Source organism: Phacochoerus africanus, chromosome 10 (genome assembly GCF_016906955.1).
Source record: "Phacochoerus africanus isolate WHEZ1 chromosome 10, ROS_Pafr_v1, whole genome shotgun sequence".
Taxonomy (NCBI): Eukaryota; Metazoa; Chordata; class Mammalia; order Artiodactyla; family Suidae; genus Phacochoerus; species Phacochoerus africanus.
Window position 1 is genome coordinate 19,174,104 of NC_062553.1, and position 12,206 is coordinate 19,186,309.

Genomic DNA, 12,206 nt, shown 5'->3' on the forward strand with positions numbered 1-12,206 from the left:
AGGGTACATATTCTATTAGGAAAGCCAAGGAGTGAGACTTCCTGATCCCTACAGAGAGCTCCCCTGTTTGTCCACATCTCTTGGTGGGGGAGACACCCAATTAGAGTGTGTCTTAGCAGCCTTAGAGATGGTGGTCTCTGAGATGGGTGGGTGACAAGGTCTGTCTCAGAGTCCTGCTGTGACTCTCAGGTTTTCTCTGCTCAAAGGCTTTCCTGTACAAATTAAAAACATTATTAGACAATCAAAAACATTCATAAATTACTGTCATATTTGTGACCTCTTCAGCAAAGATCCAACATATGCTATTTAACAAATATATCTGAATATCATGGGAGATTTCAACTTTCTCCAAAATTACCCCCCAGAAGAGAGGGAACTGGCTTAGTTTTGAAAACTTCAAAGTCTCTCACACTAAGGGGTGCTCCCTCATTCCTTATTTGGATCAACTTTTGTTACATTTTTTTCTGTTCAGGGATACTTACCTGTGAAGGCTGCAAATCCATACTGATCCAGGCTGTTATAGTGGTCCCCTCACAGAACCAGATTTATTGAAGAGAAAATAAAATATAGAATCAGAAGCTATTTCTGGTGGTATGATGTCATGAATTCAATTGCAAATTTTGTAAACAAGTCTTTTAAAGATCACAAATCTGTACTTATAAGCCAATCAAAAAAATAGAAGTGTTAACGCTAATGAGAATGATAAGGGCTTGAGACAATATTTCCAAAAACAGCATCAGCAGTGGGTCCAGAAAGTTTCCCATCCAAAGATGTAGGAGGGCAGATAATGGTCCCCGGGAATTTTTGCTGGACAACTTGGAAAAGGGCATTGTCACCTCAAAGACCAGATGCCACCGATGCCAGTGAAGATTTGAGTGAAATCACTGCATAAAACGTTCATGGAAAAGAGAAATATTTCTAAATTAATATACCTTAGTATTAAATGTGTGAGTTTAAATGTGTATGAGTACCACTGTTTTTTAAATGCTAGAAAGAGAAATTGATTATTTCATCTACAATCATACACGTATGTGTTTACCACAATTACATGTCTTGAAATGGGGTAAATTGATTCCCCTCGCTTTATTATTTTTCAAAATTATTTTAGCTCTTCTAGTTTCCTCAGCTTTCCATATAAATTTCAGAATAATATTGTCTATATCTACAAAAATCTGACCAGAATTTTGGTAGAAATTGAGCTAAACCTGTATCTGCCCTAAACTTGGGGATAACTGATCTCTTCACAAAGTTGAGTTTTCTAATCGATGAACACAAGATGTCTCTACACTTACTTAGATTCTCTTTGATTTTTTTCATCAGCATCTTGTAGTTTTCAACATACAAGTCCTATACATGTTTTGTCAGATTTACACCTAAGAATTTCAGTTACTTGAACAGTTATAAAAGGTATTCTATTTTTAATTTTGGTGTTCACCTGATCATTGCTAGTATATAGAAGAGCAACAGAGTTTTGTGTGTTTATATGGTATCTTGCAACCTTGCTGAACTTAGTTTAAACCAGAGTTATTATTGTTGATTCCTCGAAATGTTCTATATAGGCAATCACGTCATATGCAAACAGGGACAGTTTTCTTTCTTTCTTTCCAATATATGAATGTCAGTGGATGTGCAACTGTAACAAGCATCTATAAACATTGATCATAAGGTAGAAGATGACACTGTGACTCTGGAAAAAAGAAGCTGGTTTCATCAAGCGCCGCTGCTTCAGCTATGTCTCTTGGTAGCTGCTGCTGCTGTTGAGGATGCTGCCTTTTGGATTTACAACCAGACCAAATCTTTGGTCCACTGCGAAGAGCCGTCTCATCTCTGGGCTATATTCTTACGCAAGGAGGGTATTCACAGATGCTAAAGTGCTAAGGCAGAGGCAGAAAATAGGTGGGCTTATTGCCCCGGGTCCAACAAGTTGCCTGCGAGTCGTCCCCACCCCTACCTGACCCCGGCCACCCCAAGTCTCGGTACTCCTTAGTGGCAGTCTCTGGCCCGCCAGGGACGGATTTGGGGACATGGCCTCCGACCCAGAGGCCGAAGCTCCTCCTAGGCGCGGGGGGGCGCTGTGAATTACTGCTGGTGGCGGCGGCGCTCTTCCTCGGCCTCTTTGAGTCGAACTGAGGCTTTCGGGACGGCGGCGGGAAGATGGCGGCCCCCAGGGACGAACCTGGATCCGTGGAGGCAGAGGGCAGCTCCGGTCGCCAGGGGAGCTCGGGAGTCAAGGTGGTGCTTCCCTCCGATCAAGCCACCCCCGCCCCGCTGTGCCCTCACGGTAGGTCCGCGTCTGGGTTCAGCCTCGCTGTTGGGCGCCAAGGGGGCGTGAGTTACCCCGAAAGCACCTTGGGCTTTTGGGGCTCCTTGATTTTTATCTACTCTCCCATACCGAGTGTTACATCTAGAAAATGCTCCTTCCTCGGGAAGTTGGGGTCTTTAAACGTTGTAGAAAAGTCCCCACTGCAGTGGTTTTGGCTCCGCGGCTGCTATAGCTTTTTTGAAGGGGCGGAGCAGGGGCAAAAAGGTACGTTATTAAGTACTTCCCATTGCCAAGTACCTGGCGATTTCATTTGTTCATTTACTGTTCTTTCAGTTAAATTTTTAGAAAGTTAGGGAGCACGAGGGAATGAATTCTTGCTTAGAAACTAGACCTAGTTTTTCTGTTAACTTGCGGAGAGAGGATGTGTCCAATTCTAAAAGCTCAGATTTTCGTTGAAAGGATAACTGAGCGGCGGTGGCAAAGTGCTCAGCAGTTTGGACCTGGCCCTTGTTGTGTCAGAACTCAGACCCTTCACCGCATCTGTACTGACAAGTACTGACAATGGCTTTTTTTTTTTTTTTTTTCCCCTGAAGAAACCAGTTTTCAAAATTTATTTTTTAAGTAGTCAGTGTCTGATTGTTGTGACTTTGGGAGAAAAAATTGTTAACCAGTAGTGCATTATGACAAATTGTGTGTAAAACTAAAACAAGTTTTTATTTAAGGGCAGTGGAAACTAGGAACTTGATGTAGATGACTATTTGACATTTTTTCCTATTCGGAACTAGGACCCACTCTTCTGTTTGTAAAGGTGAACCAAGGGAAAGAAGAAACACGGAGATTTTATGCCTGCTCAGCTTGTAGAGATAGAAAAGATTGTAATTTTTTTCAATGGGAAGATGAGAAGGTATATCAACTTTTTGGATATTTATTTTTTATTTTTGATGTGCATGCCATTCTAATGTGAATGTATGAGGTAAATCTCTTAAGAGATGAAAATACCCTGTTTTTTGGTTCGAGATACTGGAGTTTCTATTTACTCTGAACTTACTCTGATGACTGACATCTTAAACTACTGTCTCAAAGACAGTTCTTTAAGACTTTCTGAGGTGTTAGCATTGGGTTTGCAAATGTAGATTTCTCCCTAAAGAGTGCAGGTCATAGTCATTCCAGGAAGTGTTTTAGAAAAACACTTTGGGAAAACATTTTCATTGGATATCCTTTATACAGCTGCTGGGTGACCCATGAAAGCACTTAGAGAGACAGTTAGGAGCTTGATATCCTCTTGGACTCAGGTCCAATTAAAATTTTTGAAAGTTTTGACTAGAAAACTTTCAGCTTTGTTAGGATTATTGGAAAACAGTCTTACATGCCACTCTTCTGCAGACTCGTTAAGATCACCCTGTGTGAATTAATCTCCATGCTTTAATATATTGTTTATTGTTTCAAAGTGCTGTAGAATTTCCCCAGGTTAATGTGTATTGTTTTGTTTCCCCCTGAAATGAATGCTTGTCTACAGCTTTAAGCCACTTGAGTTTCTGGCTTCTTGATGTCAGAGTGTGATAGCAGTTTTTCTAGGATGGTAACAAGTTTGATGGCTTATTAAGTGGCTTTTGTACTCTCTTTCAGTTGTCTGAAGCCAGACTTGCTGCCCGAGAAGCTCACAACCAAAAATGTCAGCCCTCTTTATCCCGATCGCAGTGTGTGGAAAGGTACTGATGCAGTGGGGTCTGTTAAAGATATCTTCCTGAGATTCTTAGTAGATTTTAAAGTCCTTTGATGGAGGAAGACTTTTCTTAAGATACTTTGATTGCCCAGTTAACTACTGTACTTAATCAGTGAGGTCTACTTCATTTATGGGAATTAAGTCAACAACAAAAAAATGTTGAAAATGGAATTAATGTAAATTGAGCACCACTGAGCGAGGCACTCTTCCAGGTGTTTTCAATGAGATATTTAATCCTGCCCAGGTGGTTTACTTAGATGAGAAAATTGTGGCTTGCAGGTGAAACTTCATTCTGTTTATGCTACTAGAATGACTGAGCAGTGACTCAAACTTATGCCTCTCTGAAACAGTATTTGTAAGCATGTAAGCAGACAGTCATCAATATATCATGTGTAGTGATTTAATTTAAGGAGCTATAAGAATATAAAACATAAACAGTTTTGTAGAGATAGGTATTACTATGACATTATCATAATGAGGTAAAATAGAATATCAAAGATGCCGAAAGTAGAAAATGTCCCCACGGTTTTTCCCTTTGAGCCCATCATCTTGGTCATTTTGTAGTACTTCCTCCTGACCTTTTTTCCTGTGCGAAGGTTTGTTTTACAAGGTTGTGGTCATAATGTGTACAGTTTTATTATTATTATTATTTTTAATAGTTATTTCCCCAGTACAATTTTTTTCCTACTGTACAGCATGGTGACCCAGTTACACATACATGTACACATGCTATTTTCACACATTATCATGCTCCATCATAAGGGACTAGACATAGTTCCCAGTACTAGACAGCAGGATCTCATTGCTAATCCATTCCAAAGGTAATAGTTTGCATCTGTTAACCCCAAGCTCCCCAACCACCCCCACTCCTTCCCCTTATCCCTTGGCAACCACAAGTCTATTTTCCAAGTTCATGATTTTCTTTTCTATGGAAAGGTTCTTTTGTGCCTTATATCAGATGCCAGATATTAGTGGATATCATATGGTATTTATCTTTCTCTTTAGGACTTCACTCAGTGTGAGAGTCTCTAGTTCCATCCATGTTGCTGCAGATGGCATTATTTCGTTCTTCTTTATGGCTGAGTAGTATTCCATTGTGTATATATACCACATCTTCCTAATCCAGTCATCTGTCAACAGACATTTGGGTTGTTTCCATGTCTTGGCTGTTGTGAATAGAGAATGAACATGTGGGTGCATGTCATAATGTGTACATAGTTTTATACTCTGTCTTATCACTTTTATCAGCTAGGCATGCATTTCATATTATTAATAAGGATATTGGTGATTCACATAAACTCTATAAGAAACTTAGATGATCTTCTTTCCTCACATTATAAGATTTTAGTGTGGAGCTAAACCACTGTTCAAGCCTTTGAACTGCCAGAGAATGGTTTTCCATATTGCAGAATTTTTGAAATTCATATTTCATGTTAATTAGAATATAAAGACACTGGCTAAAATATGAAGTATTAAATAATTTTCAAAAGGTCATTTCTTGGGGCTGTGATTTTATCTGCTGTCTAGTACTGATTCTTGAGAGCACATCTTAATAATTTTTAACACCTAAATCATCTGTGACTCACAACCTCAGATTTTGTTGCCCAAGTCTCCATCCAACCAGCCAGCCTTCTCTCTATCCCGTCATTTATTCATTCTTTGTCGAGCACTCAAGAAGAACTTAAAATGCTAGTAATGGAGTTGAAGTATATTTCAAGATCATACAGTACAAACGAGGAGTGTGGTGAGAATGTGTTGACAGTATTTGTAGAAGAGATTGAGTACTCTGGAAAGTCAGAAGCTTTCCAGCGAACTTGTGCCTTATGTGATTGATACAGTTTAAGGACATGGTATTTGAACAGGTTTTGGAGGATGAGTAAAAGTTTAAGCTTTCTGAAATATGGTATCATTGATTTCACTGCATTACTTCATAATTTCTGCTTTTTGCTTCTTATGTGCTTTCTATAGAGTAAAAAATTAGAAAACAGCCACTTCTCAAAAAAATTTTTTGGAGTTCCTGTCGTGGTGCAGTGGTTAACGAATCCGACTAGGAACCACGAGGTTGTGGGTTCGGTCCTAGCCCTTGCTCAGTGATTAAGGATCCGGCATTGCCATTGCCATGAGCTGTGGTGTAGGTTGCAGACACGGCTCGGATCCCACGTTGCTGTGGCTCTGGCATAGGCCGGTGGCTGCAGCTCCGATTCGACCCCTAGCCTGGGAATTTCCATGTGCTGCGGGAGCGGCCCAAAGAAATAGCAAAAAGACAAAAAAAAAAAAGAAAGAAGGAAAGAAATACACTAACCTTTGCTACTTGATTTTTATTATGGACCTGGCAGTATTGCACAGATTTCTTGGGTCTACCGAATAGGATTTGATATTCATTTTTCTAATCTCACTCGGTGAACCATGCTTTATATTTCAGATGTATTCAGTTGACAGATTTATGTTTCGTGCCTGAGGCTTGACTTCTAGTTTTTAGCTGCCTGTTATGCCCTGAAATGTGTTATTCTATGATGTAGTATGTTGGCACCTTTAACGGGACCCCTGAAGTCTTAGGGAAGACATATTTTAATGCTAAAATCAGTATTAATTTATGTGCATCCTGATAGTTTTGTTTAGTTGGTATTTCATTTGGTTACGTTTTTTCAGAGCTCATTTAACTCAGATTTTCGAGTCTGCTATTAGGGAAATGCTGTAAACATAATTTGTCTACTCCCAGAAAGGCAAATGGAACATCAAATGGAGATCAATAAAAATGACATTTCAAAATGCTAGCCTGCAATTTGTGAGTCATGCTGAGCCATGCAGCAGGATGAATTCCCCCCCCCACCACCACCACCACTCTTCGCTCTGGAGAGTCCCATGTTCTTTCTACCCAGCTTAAAACACCCTTGTATCTGAATGCTACACTTACAGCTGTGTAGTTGAATGATGATGATGTGACTTTGAATTGAGAGAGGTGTGCACACGATCTCAGTTGATCTTTTGTCAAGAGACGGTTAATAAACTAATAATAAAGGCTTTCTGAAGGACAGTTTCGACCAGGCACAAAATACATAAGTGGAGGTTCACTTAACATTGTTCTCCTTTTCCTCCTTTTAGAAATAATTAAACATGGTGCCTTAAGTGCCTTAAGGTAGTCCTGCGTAGTGAGTGAATTGTCCTATTAGCCCCTCATTGCTTTGAACTGTCATCTCTTCCTGATTTTGCAGCTTCTCCTGCCTTCAGTTGGCCTCACTTGGTGTGTGATAGGCAGTCCTTTCAACCATATTAAAGTAACAGAACCTGACACAGCGTCATCTATTGGGGGAGCTTCTTTTCTCCTTTTTTTCTGTAAAGCCCTTGATTGCTTTTGTCATTCATTCACTAGTGAATATTTTATTTCTCTAATATCAAACGTGTGCTTTGACTCCATTGCTCTGTTTTGGTGCTTGACTGCATGTATGGTAACTGTGTTTCGGGACCAAATCATAGGGTGATGGCAGTGCCACCCCCCTACAGTGTGCCTGTTGGCAGTTTGATAAATCATGTCTCAGTACCATAGATGCTAAAATGTGAAAATGTATGCATCTTTGAAGTGATGAAATAAAGTGATTGGATTTTGCTTTGTGATCCAGTCTGAGAGCCATTTTCATAGTGGATGTGACAGGTGTTTGTGGTCTTAGCTTCATTGTATTATCTTATGCTTTCTATTTTTATTGCTTCTTTTTATTCTTTTTTATTCTATGATCTATGTTTGCGTTTCTTTTTTAACGTATGTTCTATATTTTTGTTCTCATGGTTGCCTCTGTAACTTTTAATGCTATATTTAATCCTTTTTTTTTTAGATTGTCTTCATCTCTCTAAAAATGAGAAATGATGACTGAGTATATTCTGCTTCTTTTCTCTTTCCTTCTCTACAATTACTGTCCAATTTTAGTTGATTATTTCTTTTTATATATTGCTGGTAGCTTTTTTCCTTGATTTTTCAGTTTTAAATTATATCTTTTGGTTTATGGCGCTAAAACATGAGAAAATTAGTATACTTCCACTGTTTCCCACTTCTCTTCCTCTTCCCCAACCACTTTTATCTGGAATTAAATTATTTACATTTTGTACTCAAATTGTAATACACATGTTTTTTCTGTTTTTATTCTATGGTCAAATGGATTTGGTGCTGACTGACAGCCCCTTTGCTGTAGTTTCTTCACTCATCTCCTCTTTGGCTGAAATTGATCCTCTAGCAGGTTTTTTTTTTTTTTTTAAGGCTTTTATTTTAAAAAAAATTAGATAAAAATATTTAGGTGGCTCCTGTATGATTCCATTTATATGAAATATATATAAATCATAATAACGTCCCTTTCCTACACAGCTTCTTGTTTTCCTGCCAGCGAATAACAGTTTGGGACTTTTTGTTGTTTTTGTAACAGCTGTTTGCTCTGTTATTTACGTGTTCATCACAGGTTCAACTACAAAGCCCCTGCCGGTTGTCTGAATCCCTTCTGAACATTCAGATACAGCGTCATCTATGGGTTCCATCTTCTGGGAGACTCTGTCCTCGAGCTTTCAGAAATGCTTCCTTCTGGAATGGTTGCCCTTTCGACTTGGCATCCAGCTGTCCAGGAGGTTCTTCATGAAGGATCCAGGTTGTGTAACTAAATAACCTGAGTTCTTCCAAGTCCAGAAATGTTGCCTTAACTCCCTTCTTCCCGAGTGGCTCTGTCCTGAAGAATAACACTCTTTGGGCACATGCTTTCCTTGGGGACTTTGCAGTTCCCGAGCCATGACGGGCACTCCTATATACGTGTTTGAGTGACTAAATTTCATTAATAATTTTGAGTTTGGTGTTCACGAAGTATATCGATCTTTAGTTTTCCTATAGTTTTTTTTTTTTTTTTCCTGGTTTTGGTATTGGAGCATTGTTGGCCTAATGAAATGAGTTGAGAGTTAAATGCTTTCTGTTTTCTGGGAGAATTTGTACAGAATTGGTATCTCTCCACTGTTTTCTTATTTCCAACGGGAGTAGGGAACTCTGGTATTATTCTTATGTTTGTTCCTCTGACATAATAGGGTCCTTTTTCCCTCAGGTTTCTTGTAAGATTTTCTCTGTATCAACTGACTTTGAATAATTTTATTAGGCTGTATCTTACAGTTTTCTGCATTTCTTGTGCGTGGGACTCACTGAGCTTCTTTGATCTGGTGAGGTAATTTTTGAAAATTGTAACCATTATTTTTTCAAAAAATTTTCTGATCCCCCCACCCCCACCGCCATTCACATATTGGGCCCCTTGGTGTTTCATTTGGGATAATTTCTAAGGCTGTGCCTTTGATTATAGGGATCTTTTGTTCTGTGGTATCTCAACTGCTGTTAGTCCCATCTAGGGTATTTTTCATTTCAGACAATTAAAAAAGTCTTTATAGGTTTGATGTGGATCTTTTCATATTTTCCATGGCTTTACTTAGGCTCATGCTTTCCTTCACCTTCTTGAACATATGGAATATAGTTATAATAAAGCGGCTTAAATGTCTCTGTGTACTGATTGTATTATCTGCCATTTCTTTCTTTCTTTCTTTCCTTCCTTCCTTCCTTCCTTCCTTCCTTCCTTCCTTCCTTCTTCTTTCTTTCTTTCTTTCCTTCCTTCCTTCCTTCCTTCCTTCCTTCCTTCCTTCCTTCCTTCCTTCCTTCCTTCTTTCTTTCTTTCTTTCTTTCGCTGCACCCACAGCATATGGAAGTTCCTGGACTAGGGGTTGAATTGGAGCTGCATCTGCCAGCCCCAGACATAGCCACAGCAACACGGGATCCAAACCGCATCTGCAACCTACACCACAGATCAGGACAACGCCGGATCCTTAACCCACTGACTAAGACCAGGGGGTTGAACCCGTGTCCTCGTGGATACTAGTTGGGTTGTTACCAGTGAGCCATAGGAACTCCCTTATCCGCCATTTCTGAGTTGATTAGAATTGATTGATCGGTTTTTCCCTAATCATGGGTCATGCTTTCCTTTCTTTGCCTCCTTGGTTATGTTTAATTCAGTGCTGGCAGTGTGATTTTTACCTTGTTGTATACTAGCTGTTTTTTATGTCTGTGTATTTTCGAGCTTTGGTCTAAGATCTGGTTAGGTTACTTGGCTGTAGTGTGGTACGCTGGAGCAGGATTTGGCAGACGACAGCCTGCAGGCCAGATCTGGCCATGCCTGTTAATTTCCTTTTGGTTTGTGGTTGCTTTCATGCTACCGTGATAGAACAGTTGTGACAGAGAGACGAGTGGTTGGCCATGCTTGAGATATTTACTGGCCGATCCTTTCTTGTCCCTTGCTTTTGAGGGCTTATCTTTAAGCCTTTTAGCAGCAGAGCAGCAGTTGGGTAGGGCTGGTTTCTCCGAACCCTGAGGCCATCCGTCCTGAGCACTCTACCTGATGCTTGTGGATTCAGGGGTTTCCTATTCTGTGCACCGGGTGACTGTTCCACCTGCTCCTTTCCAGTGGGTCTCTCCCTCTTTTCACCCACCCACTGGTGAGTACTCAGCATAGATCGGAGGGGAGCCCTAGCTCACCTGGAGCGCTCACGCGGTGTTTGTGCTGTCTGCCCTCAGTGTCCCGGCCTTGGCGGACTCGAACCCCACCTCATTGACTTGCTGTGCTCTGTTTGGGGCTCCACCCCATGCTGCCAGCTCTCCGTGGGCAGGACCCTGGGCAGCTGTGCCACTCACTCCTCTCTTCCCTTCTCTCAACATTCACTGTTTGGGCTGCCAGTTGTCCAGTATCTTCAAACTGTAGTTTCATGTATTTTGTCGGTGTTTTGAGGGCCAGGATGGTGAATCTGGTCTCTGTTGCTCTGTCATGGCGGGATGTGGATGTCTTCGACAATTAACAGTTACTAATGAATGGTACTGATGGTAAATTCATGCATCTATTGCCGAGAAATATACTGGTTCTTTCCACCTGCGTGTCATGTCTTAGGGGCCCTTTTCTCTGCTGACATTCTTACTTGGAATTACTATTAAGGTTTCTTCTAATATCATGCTCTGTTTTCATTCTAGTCATAGATAAAGCTGTCAAAAGAACAGTTATCATAGAAATAGAAATTTAAATTATGGGCACGATAAGCTTATTTCTTGCTGTAGCCATTCAGAGTATCTATTTGTCACTGCCTAGGGTGCTTTGATGTGAAACTGGCTGAGATACAAGAAGTTTTAAAACCCACTTTGATTCTGTGTTCAGTTCACAGTTTTTACAGTGCAGTTCAGAATTCAGTTCAATTGAAATCATGTGACTCTTCTCAAACTCTGAGAATCCTTTAGTGCACTTTTTGACATACTTAAATTTAGACGTTTCTCACCCTCTCTGAGTCACAAAAATCTTACTTATTTTTCCTTTGTTTTCTTGTTCTGATTTCTTTTTTAAAATGATTTTTATTTTTTTCCATTATAGCTGGTTTACAGTGTTCTTTCAATTTTACGCTGCTGTACAGCAAAGTGACCCAGTCACACATACATGTATACATTCTTTTTCTCACATTATCACGCTCCATCATAAATGACTAGGTATAGTTCCCAGTGCTATACAGCAGGATCTCATTGCTTATCCTTTCCAAAGGCAATAGTTTGCATCTCTTAACCCCAAATTCTCAGTCTTTCCCATTCCCACCCCTTCCCCTTGGCAACCATAAGTCTGTTCTCCATGTCCATGATTTTCTTTTCTGTGGAAAGGTTCATTTGTGCCATATATTAGAGTCCAGATATAAGTGATATCTTATGTCATCTTTAACGTTCTGATTTACTTCACTTAGTATGAGCATCTCTAGTTTCGTCCATGCAAATGGCATTACTTTGTTCTTTTTTATGGCTGAGTAGTATTCCACACCTTCTTAATCCATTCATCTGTCAATGGACATTTAGGTTGTTTCCATGTCTTGGCTGTTGTGAATAGTGTTGCAGTGAACCGTGGGTGCATGTGTCTTTTTCAAGGAAAGTTTTGTCCGGAGAGATGCCCAAGAGTGGGACTGCTGGGTCATATGGTAGTTCTATGTGTAGATTTCTGAGGTACCTCCATGTTGTTTTCCATAGTGGTTGTGTCAATTTACATTCCCACCAACAGAGCAGGAGGCTTCCCTTTTCTCCACACCTCCTCCAGCATTTGTTACTTGTAGACTGATTAATGATGGCCATTCTGACTGGTGTGAGGTGGTACCTCATAGTAGTTTTGATTTGCATTTCTCTAATAATCAGTGACGTTGAGC

General features: G+C 40.2%; 1 protein-coding gene across 4 annotated transcripts in view; it reads left to right on the plus strand.

The window, feature by feature from the left end:
* The first annotated feature begins 2,112 nt into the window (after positions 1-2,112).
* Positions 2,113-12,206, plus strand: part of ZCCHC4 (zinc finger CCHC-type containing 4) — a 42,429-nt gene continuing 32,335 nt past the window's right edge. For 3 of the 4 annotated variants that reach the window (XM_047798938.1, XM_047798939.1, XM_047798940.1), the window contains exons 1-3: positions 2,113-2,281; positions 3,049-3,167; positions 3,890-3,972. In XM_047798938.1, the coding sequence (XP_047654894.1) occupies positions 2,155-2,281; positions 3,049-3,167; positions 3,890-3,972 (329 nt within the window). In that variant the 5' untranslated portion in view covers positions 2,113-2,154. The remainder of the gene's footprint in view (positions 2,282-3,048; positions 3,168-3,889; positions 3,973-12,206) is intronic. The other variant, XM_047798941.1, reaches the window with a different exon arrangement.